This window comes from Trachypithecus francoisi, unplaced genomic scaffold, assembly GCF_009764315.1.
Source record: "Trachypithecus francoisi isolate TF-2019V2 unplaced genomic scaffold, Tfra_2.0 Lachesis_group14, whole genome shotgun sequence".
NCBI lineage: Eukaryota > Metazoa > Chordata > Mammalia > Primates > Cercopithecidae > Trachypithecus > Trachypithecus francoisi.
The window spans coordinates 24,772,031-24,788,473 of NW_022681459.1; the positions used below are offsets into that span (position 1 = coordinate 24,772,031).

At 41.0% G+C, this 16,443-nt stretch overlaps 1 protein-coding gene across 1 annotated transcript in view; it reads right to left on the bottom strand.

Annotated features, from left to right (window-relative positions):
• Positions 1 to 3,119: 3,119 nt before the first annotated feature.
• Positions 3,120 to 16,443, bottom strand: part of KCNJ6 (potassium inwardly rectifying channel subfamily J member 6) — a 222,920-nt gene continuing 209,596 nt past the window's right edge. The window contains exon 3 of the mRNA XM_033232467.1: positions 3,120 to 4,978. Within this exon, the coding sequence (XP_033088358.1) occupies positions 4,653 to 4,978 (326 nt within the window). The 3' untranslated portion in view covers positions 3,120 to 4,652. The remainder of the gene's footprint in view (positions 4,979 to 16,443) is intronic.

Here is a 16,443-nt window from a genome sequence, read left to right on the forward strand (position 1 = left end):
AAATTTTTTGTAGTAAAAATAGCCCACAGCTTAGGACCTTGTGACCTGGATTTGAGACAAGGAGCTATGATTCACTGGCCTTGTACACTTGGCCAATTTGCCCAAACCCTAGTTTTCCCTCTATAAAATGTAAATTATAATACTCAGCCTCTCATGGTGAATCAGAATGAAATAAGATAATTTGTACAAGTGCTCTTAATGCTCTCAAACACCATACCATGTTGGGTAAAATATCATTTTGTTATTATTATACATTCTGTGATTTATCAAAATAGCAGCCTTCTGACAGAATTTTGACTTCTAGATGACACTCTGCATCTAAAGCACTCAAGACATTAAAGGCAGAACTATTTGGAAGAGGTGTGCTTTACTCAATTTTAAATTAAAGGCTAACGTTTTCTTAAATACAAATTGGCCATAAAGTTTAGAAACAAGATAATGTTATTTTAGTGTATTGTAATGTAATATCAATGAATCATCTATTATGTATACGTTACCTATGTTTTTCAATGTTAAAGCCATCCATTGAAAGGAAATCTAGAAGATAATGTTTACCATGTATAGAGGACACTGAACTTTCAACTACCTTCCTGACATTTCTAAATCATACAGAGTATCACCCAAGTCAAGGAAAGAAAGACTGAAGAGTAGCCAGACTATTAGCAAACTGTTTTGGAAATGATTTACTATGAGTATTTTAACCGCATTCTTTCAGCAAATCAAATGATTTCCCATTCTTCTGGTGAGTTCAGGTAGTTTTCTAACAGCTTTCTTATGCCCCCTTTTTCTGTCCACCAGTTCCCACCTTTGTAAGCAGTTTCTAAATATCCCAAAGACAGCAGCCTAAATCTAAATAAAAAAGCAAAGGGGGAAAAAGTAAGAAACGTGGAATGTAAGAAAATGTGGGGATGGAAAGCATAAGAATGTTGCTCTGGAGAATTCAAAATTTAGACTATTAAATGAAGTCATGAATAGTTTTTAAATTAGAATGCAATGAAAAATAAACATTTCAGAGCCCTAGCTTGGTTAAACCTGCAAGAGAAAATTGTGCTTAAGAAATAGGTTGACATTTGCAGCTGGATTTCTGTGAAGGAACATAAGGTACTGAACTAAAACAGTAGAATTGGAACTGGAGAACCAGATAAAGAACAAGGGGTGGGGATAGATGGAAGAAGGGAGCTGGGGAAGAAAGAGTTCTGCCTCATGGACATAGATGGGATATATGTTGGAACAACCAGGCTGGAACGCCATGTTTGAAGGAACAGAAAAGTTGACATTTGTTATGTTAATGCAAAAGAGTATAGCTTGCCCAGGGGACAGCTAAAACATAAATGATTTTATTGGTTCCAGAAAGTTGATTTATAAATGAATGGGTGCTTTTCCAGTTGGAGAGCATGTTGCGGGGGGTGGAGGTGAGAATCTGAGGAACTCAGCAGCCTTGTGGTGGGGGTTATGTTTGCAGCTGAACCTGCCCTTCCATCCAGGAGCACTTTGTTCTGTCAGATTGGGGTCAACTGTGGCAAACCATACCCTTAAATTCCAAATTCTTATCTGGCTCATGGATCCCACCATGCTTTATGGAAAAGTGACTGAAATGCATTAACCAAACAGACCAAAGGATCAAGTTGAGAGTGATCTTCATTAGTTATGGATACTACTGTATTAAAAGAGACTTTTAAAAAATTCTCATTGCACTTGGTTTGCTAATGGAGTGACTGAGGGAATGAGGACTGGATATTGGAGAATAGAATGAGTGGAAATGGTGGGGTCAATTTTGTTGAACTGTCTTAATGGAAAACACCATTCACTCACTACTTGCTGCTTAGAAAATCAGTCTCAATGAACTTTCAGTTCCAAATTTTAACGGTTGACACAAAATACACTGTTAAACTGTGTTAACAACTGTAGAAAAATAGACATGTTTGATAGGGACGTTCTAGTAAAAGGTTCTTCAGGAGCATCCTCATTTAAAGATTCAGAGGCTCACATTACAAAAACGAGATTTGGTTCAAGTTCTGTCTCCAACTACATTGACAATAAAGACAGTGAGCAACAGGGAGAGACCTCACATCTGGGTGCCCGTCACAGACACAGAACTGACAGGTGCACGTGGCCAACGTGTTGTCAAGGCTCTTCGTTCAGTTGTGCTAAAGGGCAGGCAAGCAGGGATCAGGCCCTGAGCTGCTCTTCCAACCAGACACCAGGTTGTGCGCTGTCCTTTAAACCTTAGCAATGGAATTAAAAAGGCCCAGTGAGTCTTCAAGAGCTAAATTAGAAGACATTTTGCAGCCCCCACTCCATCTCGTTTCATACCTGCCATGGCCTGCCCTACAACCCTGGCAAGGGGGCAGGGGAGCTCCCCAAGCCAAGAGTGCCCTTCGTTAGGCTGCCTCGACGTCAGGCCATGGCTCCTCCTCGCAGCCTCAAGGGGAGTGCATCGAGCTTCCTCCTCCCGGATCACCACCTCCTTCTTAGAGTGTGTGAAATAAAGACATGATTCAACAGAGATTCAATGCAAAAAGGAAATGCTGGCAAACAGGAAAGGGCTATGGCCAACAGTTTTGTCTTCCTTAAAGTCAGTGCCAAGAGGCAGTTGTCCTGATCCAACGTCTCTGAGATGGGAGAAGAGAGGCCCCGAGGTTATATTTAGGAGCCACTTTCCTTATCCTGGGACTTCTTTTTTAGTAGACAAGGTCCCCAGACTACAGCAAAGGCCTGTGCAATCAGGTCAGGGAAGGCAAGGGAAACAAAGAGGGACAGCTAGTTTGATCTCTTTGACCTCCATGGTGCAGAGCCTCAAACTGAGCACAGCTGTAGGAGCTGAAAATAAACTTGGATCCATTCAATGAATATTTATGATGGGCAACTGTGTTAAAGAACAAACAGCTTATAAACGCAAAATTAATGTGAAAGATCTGTTACAGTGCAAAATCTCCACCTGCCCCGGAGGTTTGAGCTAAGATTTGTTTTCTTATGTTTTTCATTTTAAAATTCAGATTTCCAGTACAAATACCCTCTCTTCCTTCCTTCCTTCTTTCCTTCTTTCCTTCCTTCCTTCCTTCCTTCCTTCCTTCCTTCCTTCCTTCCTTCCTTCTTTTCTTCCTTCCTTCCTTTTTGCAGATTAAAGTGAATTAAGGCTGGAGTTTTTTGTTTGTTTTCTTTTGATTGAGAGACACTTTGGATTTGATTTCTAACCTGTGGCGTACTCTGGAGACATTTCTTAGACAATCCTCAAGATTGTTGATCTAATCTTTGAATACTGAACTCTGGTCATTTCAAAATAATAAAAGAATAAAAATAAAAGATCACAATGCAAGAAATGCTGATGGATAAGCCCCAGGGACAGGCGAGATATCATTCGCAGAATGCCAGATAGAGTCAAAGCGTGAGAGGTCGATGATTATAATGCGTGTCACTCACTACATGCCTTCATGAATTTCATGGCTTTAGACCCAAACCATCTTCTGCTAACTTACCATGTCTCATTGTAACAGTCTGTAGAGAAACTACAGCTGGAGAATCAATGGTTTTGCAGAAAAGTTTCCTAAATTATTGTACTACAAAGGGCAAGAGCTCATGTGAAAAGTAAAAACATACCTTTGGTGACATGCTAGAGAATATCTCCTTCCTGGTATTCCCCCTCCTCCAGGCCAGTTAGTGAGGCCCTTGTTATCTTTTAAAAACAGACATCTGTTTTGTAACATTTCACAGTATATCAGCATATTGGTGGTGGGTTTTGTCATCTACCAGATCTCTCAATTTCCCCCAGACCTATGGCTTATTAGATTCAATGAAAGGATCAGCATGGGAACAGTGAGGTACCCTAACGGCTGCCAGTCTGAGACACAAACAAAGGCCGTGCACTGAAGGGCCAGCCATCAACGGGATCAAAATAACCTGGAAAACACAGACGTCAAAACAGAAATGCCTACTGCATGTTAGGAATCTTTCTTTCTTTCTTTCTTTCTTTTTTTTTTTTTTTTTTGCTTCTTATTTCTAAAGTTATATATCTAAACCTACATTAATGATACATCTATGTACAGTATTTAGAAGTTCTGTTCTGTGGTACTTTTGTACATGCTGGGTTTTATTACTAACTACAAAAAGAAAATAATTACATAAGGCATATATATGTACAGTGGTTTGTCTTCAGCTCACCTGGGCCCTATAACTGCCACGCCCACATGGGGGCAAGCACCTCACCCTGTGGTAGATGAAAAGAATTGGGATCTATAAAACTGAGGGCTCCACTCTGTGTCTCACTGAATGAATAAATAGGCACCGGAAACCTTGCTTGTCATATCCCAGGTAAAATCTTTGACACACCTTTTTGAGTGATCTGGTATTATACAACACATGCAGGTAAGTAACTGAAATCTCCAGGAGTTGGACGTGTAGTATTTTGGGAGGAGACCAGGCTTGGGCCACAAATGAGAGCACTTTGCACCTTCATCAAATCCACGTCTACCTTGTCAATCTAAACAACTGAGAGAGGGCAGGTAGATATTTTACACCTTGAAGATTTGTTTTCTGGTCATGTAAAAATTAAATATAAATAAAGAACAAAGCAAGAGAGACAAAAAAGAAAGAGAATGAGAGACAAGGAAAGATTGTGTCAGGGGGAGAAGTGAAGGGGTTGCCCAGCTAGGGCACTAAACTTTGGATTCATTCTCCAGGTTTGCCACATCACCATTTCTTTCTGTTTGCTCTTCAAGGTTCTTTTCTTCCTCTTCAGTCTCCAGTTCTGCATGTTGGTTGAGTTTGCTGGATACAGACCAACTCAGGGGCAGCTCTGCCCTGCTGGCTAACTCGGCCAGCTCTTTGGCACTAAGGGATGGGGTGCTGGTCTCATAGGTCTCATGGAAGCTGTTGTAGTCAACTTCGTAGAACCCATCCTCCAGGGTCAGGACAGGTGTGAACCGGTAACCCCACAGGATCTCACTGGTGATGTAGGAGCTTCGAGCTTGGCATGTCATCCCTGCAGAGAGAAGAATGGAGGCTTTAGCATATGTGAGTGTGGGCTTTGCATGGCCAGGGAGTCACAGAGAGCTGGGAGGAGTACTGCATGCAGCTGTTGAGACGGACCTGCATACAGTGCCACAACTTAGTAGGTGTCATTCACGTTGTAGACACATGCTAATGTGCCATGGAGATTCCAGGCCTCTTAGGGGAGTCCTGGGGAACAATGAGAGAGTCCTGGCTCACATCAAGCCACATTTGCCTGCATGGCCAGGCACACACAAAGGAAATCAAGTGTGCAAATGCACACAAGTGTTTGCATGTGTGTGGCTATGTCTGGTCCACTCTTTGCTCTGGGAGAACCCTGAAGCCATGACTCTGGCCTCCTCCTGCTCTTGGAGACAGCCTGGGTTCTAATGGTATTTGAGCTCTTTAGCCACAGACTTAGAATGAAATTTCATATACGGAACTACACTTAGGCTGCTTTTAAGCTAGAGGCCACAGATCAGTGTTACCCTCCCACCTGCCATTAATACACAGGCCATGACTGTGGCCCCTAGATGCAGTTGGAAGGGTTACTCACCTGAATTTGCACTTTCCTTAGGCCCAGTGGTCATAGTTACTCAGATTGTGCAATCATAACTACTTTAAAAGCTTCCCCCCCTCCTGTTTTTTTGTTTTTTGAGATGGAGTCTTGCTCTGTTGCCCAGGCTGGAGTGCAGTGGTTCCGATCTTGGCTGACTGCAAACTCCGCCTTCCGGGTCCAAGCAATTCTCCTGCCTCAGACTTCTGAGCAGCTGGGACTACAGGTGGACATCTCACATGCTGAAATACTGGAGAGTAGGACTTTAACATATGAATGTGGGGGTGCACAATTCAGCCCATAATAGTACACTTAAGACAACCTCCACAAACCAAGTCAGTATTATTAATATTTCCCCCAACAAATAGACCCACCACATATTTTGGATCATTTTGTTTTATTGATTAAATAAAACTATGATATATTCATATAATGGCACATATAATTGCCATAAAATGGAATAACCATAAAATTATGCTGGAGAAAAACATTTATATTTACCTATGTAGTGTACTTCAGTGACCTATCACAGCACTTATCAGAGTGTTTTACAGTAGTCCTATGTGTCTGTTTTCCTTGCTGAATTGTGAATGCCCTGAGGATCTATTTGTCTTATTTCCATATTCCTTAGCATTTAGCACAGTGCTTCAGCATTGGAAGTTCTCAGCAAGTACTTACGGTTAAGTAAAAAGAGTAGGCTTAGAGAACTATATAGAAACAGCTTAATATTGTTCATTGGCCATGTCTGAAATGTATTATTAATATTAAATAAAAAGATGGCTTGTGAGTCATTAGAAAAGAAAGGGGGAGATTTACTGCTTCCAACGTCATGTCTGTCTGCATATGAAGGACCCTCAGCTAAAATATAACACAATGCTGGAAAAGTACAAAATTCATAATTTGAAGTAAACTTGAGTTCAATGAAAAGCAAGAGATGGGCCTTCTGGGGCTGGTGAGGAGGGAGTAAAAGCACCTATTCCTTCCCACCAATTATAGTTGAGGCCTCTGGATAAGGTACTAAATGAAACCACCTGAAGACTCTAGAAAGTTCACAATAGCAGGATGATTGGAGAAGGGAGTCGAAACTTGAGGAATGAATCGTTTGGGGATACATTTTTCTGCCTTCCTCCTTTATCTTGTGGCTTTAACCTGAGAGAGGCCCCAGTGTAGAACTGGGGCCCCAATGCAGAACAAGTGCCGGCAAGAAAATCTGGGAGAGAAACCCTGCCTTTCTAACCGGAGAACCAGGAAAAGGTGTTGCTGGGGGTCAGAGACGGGAGTGGGAATCCCCATTAATTGAGTGTGAGGACTTCTCCCCTAGCCCTGAGTGCAGTCTTCGTCCTCAGCTGCTCTGCAGTGCGGCGGTGACATAGGCGCCAAAACTCTGAGAGAGAACCTATCTTTTTGGACCAAGTATTGGGAAAGGGGAATTCCAGGGACCAGAGCGTGTGGCTGCATTTTCCTCTTTCCTCTCACTGCTTTACCCTAAGAGTGGCCCCGATTGTGTAAAACCATGCAGCAGCCCAGGTGGCTCAAATGCTGAGCGAGTCTTGGCTTTAGAGAAAGAAGTATGCGGGGGCCGACTGAGGGGAGGGGTGGGTCTCATAGAGGACAGAACTGGAGGAGGATTTCCAGATTCTGTGTATGAATTGATATAATCCTGAGCTTTGCATGCACAGGACAGAAAACATAAGAAAAGATGAACTTAAAAATTACCACGTTTTGGAATATATGACCACACTTCTAAATGTCAAAGAAGAAACCATAATGGAAATTTGATAATACTTAGGACTGAGTAATATTGAAACTCTAAATATCAAAATTAAAGGGCATATAGAAAGTAAGAAAAATTTATATACATAAATGCACATATTAGAAAACAAGAAAGTCTGAACATTAATGTTTAGAATATTCAACTTAAGACATTAGTAAATGAACAACAGAATTAATTCACGGGAAATAGGCAACAAAGATCACTGTATAATTAATAAAATATAAAACAAATCAACCACAGTGAGGATCAATAAAGGCAAAAGTTGTGTTTTTGAAAAGTCTAGTAAAACAGACAAATCTCTGATCAGACTGGCCAAGTAAAAGGTATAGAAGGCAAAAATAAATGGCATTGGGAACTCAAAGGTGTATATATAACTATAGAAATGGCAGAGACTGAAAACCCAAAAGGAGATTGTAATAACTTAAAAATAAAGATGAAATGGACAATTTTCTAAATCATGTAAATTACCAATACTTATTTAAGTAAAAATAAAAAGCAGAGATACCTTATAACCCATTATGAAATTGAGCCAGTGATTAAAAACTTGCCATAAAGAAATTACAAAGCCCAGACAATCTTAAAGATGAGTTCAATGAAATATTCTAGGAAGAAATCATGATACTTTTACATAAACTCTCCCAGGAAATAGAAGAATAATTTCCTAACTCATTCTAGAAGCCAAATAATCTTGACAATAAAGTCATAAATATAATACAAGAAAGAGAGAAAAAAAAGGAGAACACAAGCTCATATTATTCACTTGTGTAGTTACAAGAATCCTAGAAGAAATATTAGCAAACCAAATCCGGCAGTTTAGAAAAAAAGATACACCATGACCAAGTTGGGTTTATTCCAAGGAATGCAAGGTTGGTTTAACCTTAGAATACTGATCTTATAATCTATCATGTTAAAAGATTGAAAGATCATTATAATACATGCATAGAATTCATTTGATAAAATTCAGAAACCACTTATCATGAAACTTCTTAATAAACTTTGAATATGAGACCAACTGTATCTACCAAAAATCTAAACAATCATTATTTTTGATGATGATGATGATCAAAAGTTAGGATCATTTAAAGTCAGGACCAGTGATTTTAAATACAGATACAGTAAATGCTTGCTATCACCTTTTCTATTCAGTATTGTACCAAAGGCCTTTGCTGGTATAAATAAGATAAAACAAAGAAATAAAATAATTTGATTCAGAAATAAATAAAACTTTCATTATTTGCAGATAATATAACTGTGTACATAGAAAATCCACAAGAGTAGTACAACTATTAGGATTACTAAGAATGTTTAGCAAGGTGGCTAGAATTAAAAATCTGTGCAGAAAACTTATGTATATTTTTATATACCAGCAACAAACAAAAGACATAACAACAACCCTTCACCATTTCCTCTAACAACAAAAAATACCTAGAAATATATCTAATAATAGAAATACAAAACCTTTATGACAATTTATAAATTATACAATTTGAGAGACAGTAAGGAAGATTTAAAATAAATGGAGAAATATATCATGTTCATGGATAGGATGATTAAACATCCTAAAGACGTCAGTTTTTCCCAAGTTACTTTATAGATTCAATGCAATTCCAACAAAATACTCTTAAAGTTAAAAAAAAATGGATTTGACAAATCCTTTCTTACACCATAAGGAAATACAAAGACTCAAAAGCCAAAACACTCCTGGAGAAGAACAAAGTGTAGGGACTCACTCTATTAGATCACAGGACATATTTAGTAACTACGGACATGTACAACAGGAAACATATGGTTATGTTCATAGCAATTGATATACTTTGGATATTTGTCCTCTCCAAATCCCAGGTTGAAATTTGATCCCCAATGTTGAGGATGGGGCCTGATGGAAGGTGTTTTGGTCATGGGGTGCTTGGTGCCATGCCCAAGGTAATGAGTAAGTTCTCGTTCTATCAGTTCCCATGAGAACTGACTGTTTAAAAAGAGCCTGGCACCTCCATCCTCTCTCTCTCTTCCTTTCTCTCTTGCCATGTGAGCTCCATGCACCTGCTCCCTTTTCCCCTTCTGCCATGAGTGGAAGCTTCCTGAAGCCCTCACCAGAGGCTGGGGCCATGCTTCCTGTACAGCCTGCAGAATCATGAGCCAAATGAACCTCTTTTCTTTATAAATTACCCAGCCTTAGGTATTCCTTTATAGCAACACAATGAGCTAGGACAGCAGTATCATTTTTAACAAGTTGGAAACAACCCAACTGTCCCTTGACAGACAGTGGCATATATTCACCTAGTGGAATTTTAAGAAGTACTAATAAGTAAATTACACACGTAGGGTCCAATATAGATGAATCTTAGAAACATAATATTCCACAAAAAAGCAAGTTTTATAAAATTTAAAAGTATACCACTTTTATGAAGTTAAAATAAGCATAAGTGAATAATATAGTATTTAGGAATACATACAAATCATTTTTTTTTTTTTGGACAGAGTCTTACTCTGTCACCCAGGCTGGAGTGCAGTGGCATGATCTTGGCTCATTGCAGTTTCTGCCTCCTGGTTTCAAGTGATTGTCGTGCCTCAGCCTCCTGAGGAGTTGGGATTACAGGCTTGCACCACCACGGCTGCTAATTTTTGTATTTTTTTGTAGAGATGGGGTTTTGCCATGTTGGCCAGGCTGGTCTCGAACTCCTGGCCTCAAGTGATCCGCCCACCTTGGCCTCCCAAAGTGTGGGATTACAGGCATGAGCCGCCACACCCAGCCAAATCACTTTTTTTTTTTTTTAAAGAAAGCAAGGGAATGTTAAAAACCAGTAGTTATGTTGGGGTGAGAAAAGAATATAGAAGTAGATATAATGGTTAGCAATGTTCTAGCTCTTAAATTGAGTGGCCAAGTTACAAGTGTTTTATATAATATTACATTTATTTATTTATTATTTTGAGATGGAGTCTTACTCTGTTGCCCAGACTGGAGTGCAGTGGGGCGATCTGGGCTTACTGCAACCTCCGCCTCCCGGGTTCAAGAGATCCTCCCTCCTCAGCCTCCCAAGTAGCTTGGAGTACAGGCACATGCCATCACGCCTGGCTAATTTTTGTATTTTTAGTAGAGACAGGGTTTCGCCATGTTGGACAGGCTGGTCTCGAATTCCTGACCTCAGGTGATCTGCCTGCCTCAGGCTCCCAAAGTGCTGGGATTACAGGCATGAGCCACCACACCTGGCCTATTATTTTGTTTTTTGAGACAGGGTCTCACTCTGTCGCCCAGGCTTTAGTGCAGTGGTAGGATCTTGGCTCACTGCAGCCTCAACCTCCCCAGGCTTAGGTGATCCTCCCACTTCAGCCTCCTGAGTAGCTGGGATTACAGGCATGTGCCACTACACCTGACTATTTTTGTATTTTTTGTAGAGACAGGGTTTCGCCATGTTGCCCAGGCTGGTCCCGAGATTCCGAGCTCAATTGATCTGTCTGCCTTAGCCTCCCAAAGTGATGAGATTACAGGCATGTGCCACCGCACCCAGCTAAATTACAAGTGTTTTATTATCATATTTTGTAACATAACGTGATGTACATTACTTTGTACTTATCAAGTACTATATTAAAAAAAATCACTGAATTCCATTTTGTTGGAAATTTTTTATATTATACTGCTTATAATTATTCGTACAAAGGTCCTTCTTGTTCTGTGTTTTCAGAACCATTAACCGTTCACTTATTTGGTGGTGGGTAGGGGAGAATGACTGGTCTAAGTCCTGGGCTCTGAAGGTCTGAGAACCTGGAGTACTGATGTCTGAGGGAGAGGATGGATGCCCATCTCTAGACGAGACAGCCTGTCTCCCTTTTCCCTGCCTTTTGCTCTATCTGGTTCCTCAATGGATTGGATGGTGCCCACCCACATAGGTGAGGGCAGATCTTCTTTTTTTTTTTTTTTGAGACAGAGTCTTGCTCTGTCGCCCAGGCTGGAGTGCAGTGGCCGGATCTCAGCTCACTGCAAGCTCCGCCTCCCAGGTTTACGCCATTCTCCTGCCTCAGCCTCCCGAGTAGCTGGGACTACAGGCGCCCGCCACCTCGCCCGGCTAGTTTTTTGTATTTTTTAGTAGAGACGGGGTTTCACCGTGTTAGCCAGGATGGTCTCGATCTCCTGACCTCGTGATCCACCCGTCTTGGCCTCCCAAAGTGCTAGGATTACAGGCTTGAGCCACCGCGCCTGGCCTTTTACTCCAGATTCAAATGCCAGTCTCTTCTGGAAACATCCTCACAGACACACCCATAAATAATGTCTTATTAGCTACCTGGGTATCCCCAGCACAGTCAAACTGACACACAGACTCACCCATGACAGGGAGGCTGCTTGATTTCCACAGTGTTGTCTGAACTAAGTTATTTCTCCAAATGGGTGTGTGGGAGTGTGCATGTGTGTGTGTAGCTTTTAACAATTATTTAATTTCGCCGTTTTTCCACTGAGAGCTTCTCTGTCTGGATGTCTAGTCTTCCAGGAGTTAAACTTACAGGGACATGCATGCAAACCTGTCTTTAGGTGGCCATTTCATTCCCTATAAGACCATGTGAGAAGGAGGGCTTGGAGGGGAAGGGAGTACGTGTTACGGGTGGTGATTGCTAGGCCCACTCTGCCTAGGATCCAGGAAAACAGACTGAAACACAGCTAAGGAATGTGCAATAGGCACTGAGCAAACACAGGGGCAGGCCCTGCAAGATGGAGATTTAATAGGCAAAGCCCTATTTTTAGATTCTGTGACAAATTATGATGGGAGAAGTTTGTGTGCAGAATACCAGTATGATGAAAGTCATCCTCATGAGAGAGCCCTCTGGGCAAAGCCAGAGGTATGGTCAGTATGTAGATAATACATCAAAACTGCCTGGAGGATAAGATTCCAATAAAATTAGATGAATACAAACCACTCTCACCACTTCTGAATACTATAAAATGAATCTATATTGCCAATATTCAAAAACAAAGAACCGATTGTAGACACTTTACCATTTTATTTCAAACACCAGGCTACGTAGATGATGTTTTCCTTTTCCTTTACTCCTGTGCCCATTCTCAATAAGAACTGTGCTGAATTAGTGCAGTAATAAAGTGTTGTGCACTTGGCCGGGCGCGGTGGCTCAAGCCTGTAATCCCAGCACTTTGGGAGGCCGAGACGGGCGGATCACGAGGTCAGGAGATCGAGACCATCCTGGCGAACACGGTGAAACCCCGTCTCTACTAAAAATACAAAAACTAGCCGGGCGAGGTGGCGGGCGCCTGTAGTCCCAGCTACTCGGAGGCTGAGGCAGGAGAATGGCGTAAACCTGGGAGACGGAGCTTGCAGTGAGCTGAGATCCGGCCACTGCACTCCAGTCCGGGCGACAGAGCGAGACTCTGCCTCAAAAAAAAAAAAAAAAAAAAAAAAAAAAGTGTTGTGCACTTATAAGTCAGTGCTGGGTCATTCTTCATGTGAGAGAAAGATGTTGGTGATTAACCAAGCCCAGTGTTAAAAAGAAGCAGGATAGTGTGATTTCTGGCATAATCATGGTTTTAATTCAGTAGGTTTTGCCAACTGCTGAACATTTAAATAATGATGAGCCCTGCCCTAGGCTCAGGTTACAAATCCCTTCGAGGAACACTTGTGTTTCTTCTATTACCCAAATATTAGAGGGTCAGTGAGGGTCACCTCCAGCTATGCAAAAACAAATGGAAGTGTGGATTTTAAAAAATGTCTTAAAAAGGAGATCCTACATATGTCCTCCTAATTCTATTCTCACCAAGATCATTGATAAGTGTATAAATTAAGTATTGAATTAAGTAGGCAATGTTATTTATTGAGTGTTTACTGTGTGTTGGGCTCAGTGTGTGCTGTGTGAGCCAACCAGCTAGTCCTTGCAGCAGCCTTCTCAGACAGATGCTATGATCTCAATTTCACGTGTTAGCAAACTAAGGCAGAGAGATTAAGTAACTCTCTGGGTCACATAGTGCTGTGGATTGAATATCATGCCCCAAAATTCATATCCAAAGCCCTGACGTCCAATATGACTGCATCTGGAGAACTGGCCTTAGGGAGATAATTTTTTTTTTTATACTTTAAATTCTAGAGTACATGAGCACAAAGTACAGGTTTGTTACATATGTATATATGGGGGTATTTAAGTTAAATGAGATAATAAGAATGGGTGTCCTCATAAGAAGAGGAAGAGATATCAGAGCATGTACACTCTCTTTCTACATGAACACAGAAGAAGCCATGTGAGGACACAGCAAGAAAGTCACTGTCTACAAGCCAGGCAGAGAGCCCTCAGCAGAAGCCAGCCCTGCTGACACCTTGATCTTGGACTTCCAGCCTCCAGAACTGTGAGGAAATACATTTCTCTTGTTAAAGTCACTAAGTCTGGTGTGTTGTTGTGGCAGCCTGAGCAGACCAATAGGTACAGTAAGAGTGGGGTGAGGGTTCTCATTTAGGAGGCCGGGCTCCAGAGTCTACGCTGTCAACCACAACACTATTATTTCTATATTTGAAGACAGAGACTACATGTTAATTTTGATCTTGATTTATTTTTATTTTTATGTTTAAGATGGAGTCTCACTCTGTTGCGCAGGCTGGAGTGCAGTGATGTGATCTCAGCTCACTGTAGCCTCTGCCTTCTGGGTTCAAGTGATTCTCCTGCCTCGGCCTCCCAAGTAGCTGGGATTAGAGGCGTGCACCACCATGCCCTGCTAATTTTTGTATTTTTGGTAGAGATGGGATTTCACCATGTTGGCCAGGCTGGTCTTGAACTTCTGACCTCAGGTTAACCGCCCTTCTTAGCCTCCCAAAGTGCTAGGATTACAGGTGTGAGCCACCGCTCCCAGCCATAAATTTTGATCTTTATAACTTCTATAGTGTCTTATGCCTAAAGATTGATAACATATTTTACAAAATAAAATAGAGTGCAAATGAATGATCATAGCCAAGGACATTCTGCACTCCAACACCTGGCCACCATTTGTCCCAAATTGCCACTCCTTTCTGCCTACCATTTCCACCCTCCACTAGCTTTCCTTTTAAGCCTGTCCATTCTTACCTTGTCTTCCACACAAATGGTGTTTATTCTCTGCCCAAATCTGGGATACTGGCTACCATCTCAGAAAATTGCTTGCAGGCACCAGGCAACCTTCATTTACTTTTTAATAAATCATGAGATAGCCCCAAATCAAATCTCAAACTGCAGGAAACTTCTTCAAATTCTCCCATTCTATACTTGTATCTTCCTTCCCCAAGAGTAAGAATCTGAATTCTCAACAATCTATATATGTAGGCTCTCTGCTACAAAACATACAAAACACTTTTGGAATGGTCACATCCATAACTCTACTGAGGAATTGCTTATACAAGACTCAGACCTCACAGCTAAGGACCAGCTATTCCTCCAGTTGAAACAGAAAATCCCATGTGACCTTATTTAGCCTGAGGGCTCCCAATAATGTACCAGTAGGTGATGGGCCAGTCATAAACTGCTCAAAGCATTTGAAAGCCATTTGGAAAGCTTCCCTACTTCCAAAAATTCTATCTAATAGAACACTCACCAATCAAACACTGTCTGTCTTAAGACTTCCTTTTTTTACTCTATAAAACTCACCCTCCTTTGACTTTTCACTAGGAGGAAAGTGATGGTAGCAGTCTTTCTTGTATGATCTCAATAAATAGCCTTTTGTTAATTCTACAGATGCACTTTGCCCGTTTGATACCATCAACTACAAGCCTACAAGGTAAAACTAAGAATTACTTGCAATTTTTTAAAATCCTAGAATATTCCTATTGAGGTTGTACAAGCAAAATACTGTGTTCAAAAGTTACCTGCACTAATTTTTTAAAATATGTGTTTATGTTATCCGTTGCATAAACAGTTAGGTTCCTTTGTTTCTATTTGTGTTTCCTTTTAAGGTTTGCTTTTGTCATTCTTTTTCTATTTTGTTTTTAAACTTGTAAGCCATTTAAATGGTTCAAAAATGTAGTCAGCACAAAAAGACATATTCAGAAAAGTCTCATTCCCATCCCTAAACTCCTTCTGCCCCTGTTCTGCCCACCTCCTATGTGAGGTCATTTTCATTCATTTCTGCTAGATCCTGCCCAAATCTCATGTTGAACTGTAATCCTCTATGTTGGAGGTGGTCTGGTGGAAGATAATTGGATCGTGGAGGCAGATTTTCCCCTTTGGTGCTGTTCTCATGAGATTTTGTTTAAAAATGTGTGGTACTTCCCCAAGTCTCTCTCTTCCTCCTGCTCCAGCTATGTAAGATGTGCCTACTTCCCCTTCTGCCATGATTGTAAGTTTCCTGAGGCTTCCCCAGAATCTGATGCTATCATGCTTCCTGTACAGCCTGCAGATCTGTGAGCCAATTAAATCTTTTTTCTTTATACATTACTCAGTCTCTAGCAGTGCAAGAACAAACTAATACCATCCTTCCTGTGTCTCCTTCTGTAAAAATAAGCAAAGCAAATATATATATATATATACACGTTCTTGTTTCCCAGTCTTTTCCCATGGAAAAAATGTTTCAGAACAAGAAACTGAATAATAGGTTCCTTCTGCTAAAGTAATTTGAAATCACTAATGCATTCATTTCATTTTACAGAGCACAGGCTCCTCGATGAAGCATAGGGACCACACTACAGGAGTGGGAGGCACACAGGCCTGGGTGTGAATCTTGGCTGCAGGGAGTGGCTGTGGGACCTAGGACAGGCTACTTGACCTCTCTCACTTCCTCATTAGTCACATGGGGAAAACAATGACCAGATTACAGGTGCTATTGCATCCATGGGAAGCTTCACATGTGAAAGTACTCAACACAGGGTTCTGCCTGAGGACACCACTGGGGATTCTCTTAATTCCCTTCCTTTCCTTGGTCAAATGTAAAAGCAACAGCTGACCTTTCCTGTAGAATTAGCATCATTGATCAATAGCTTTTGTCCCGTATGTCATGTGTTTTGTTGTTTGTTGATTCTTTCAAGTGGAATAAAAACCTCTACAGGAAAGGTCTGGTGACGCCATGTCTTGGCTTCCTATTGATGCCAGGGTTTACTTTACACATACTTGTTCTTTGGACATTTCAAAATACTCTTTGATGCCTGGTATTTAAAGAGTCGCTCTTCATTTCCTTGTC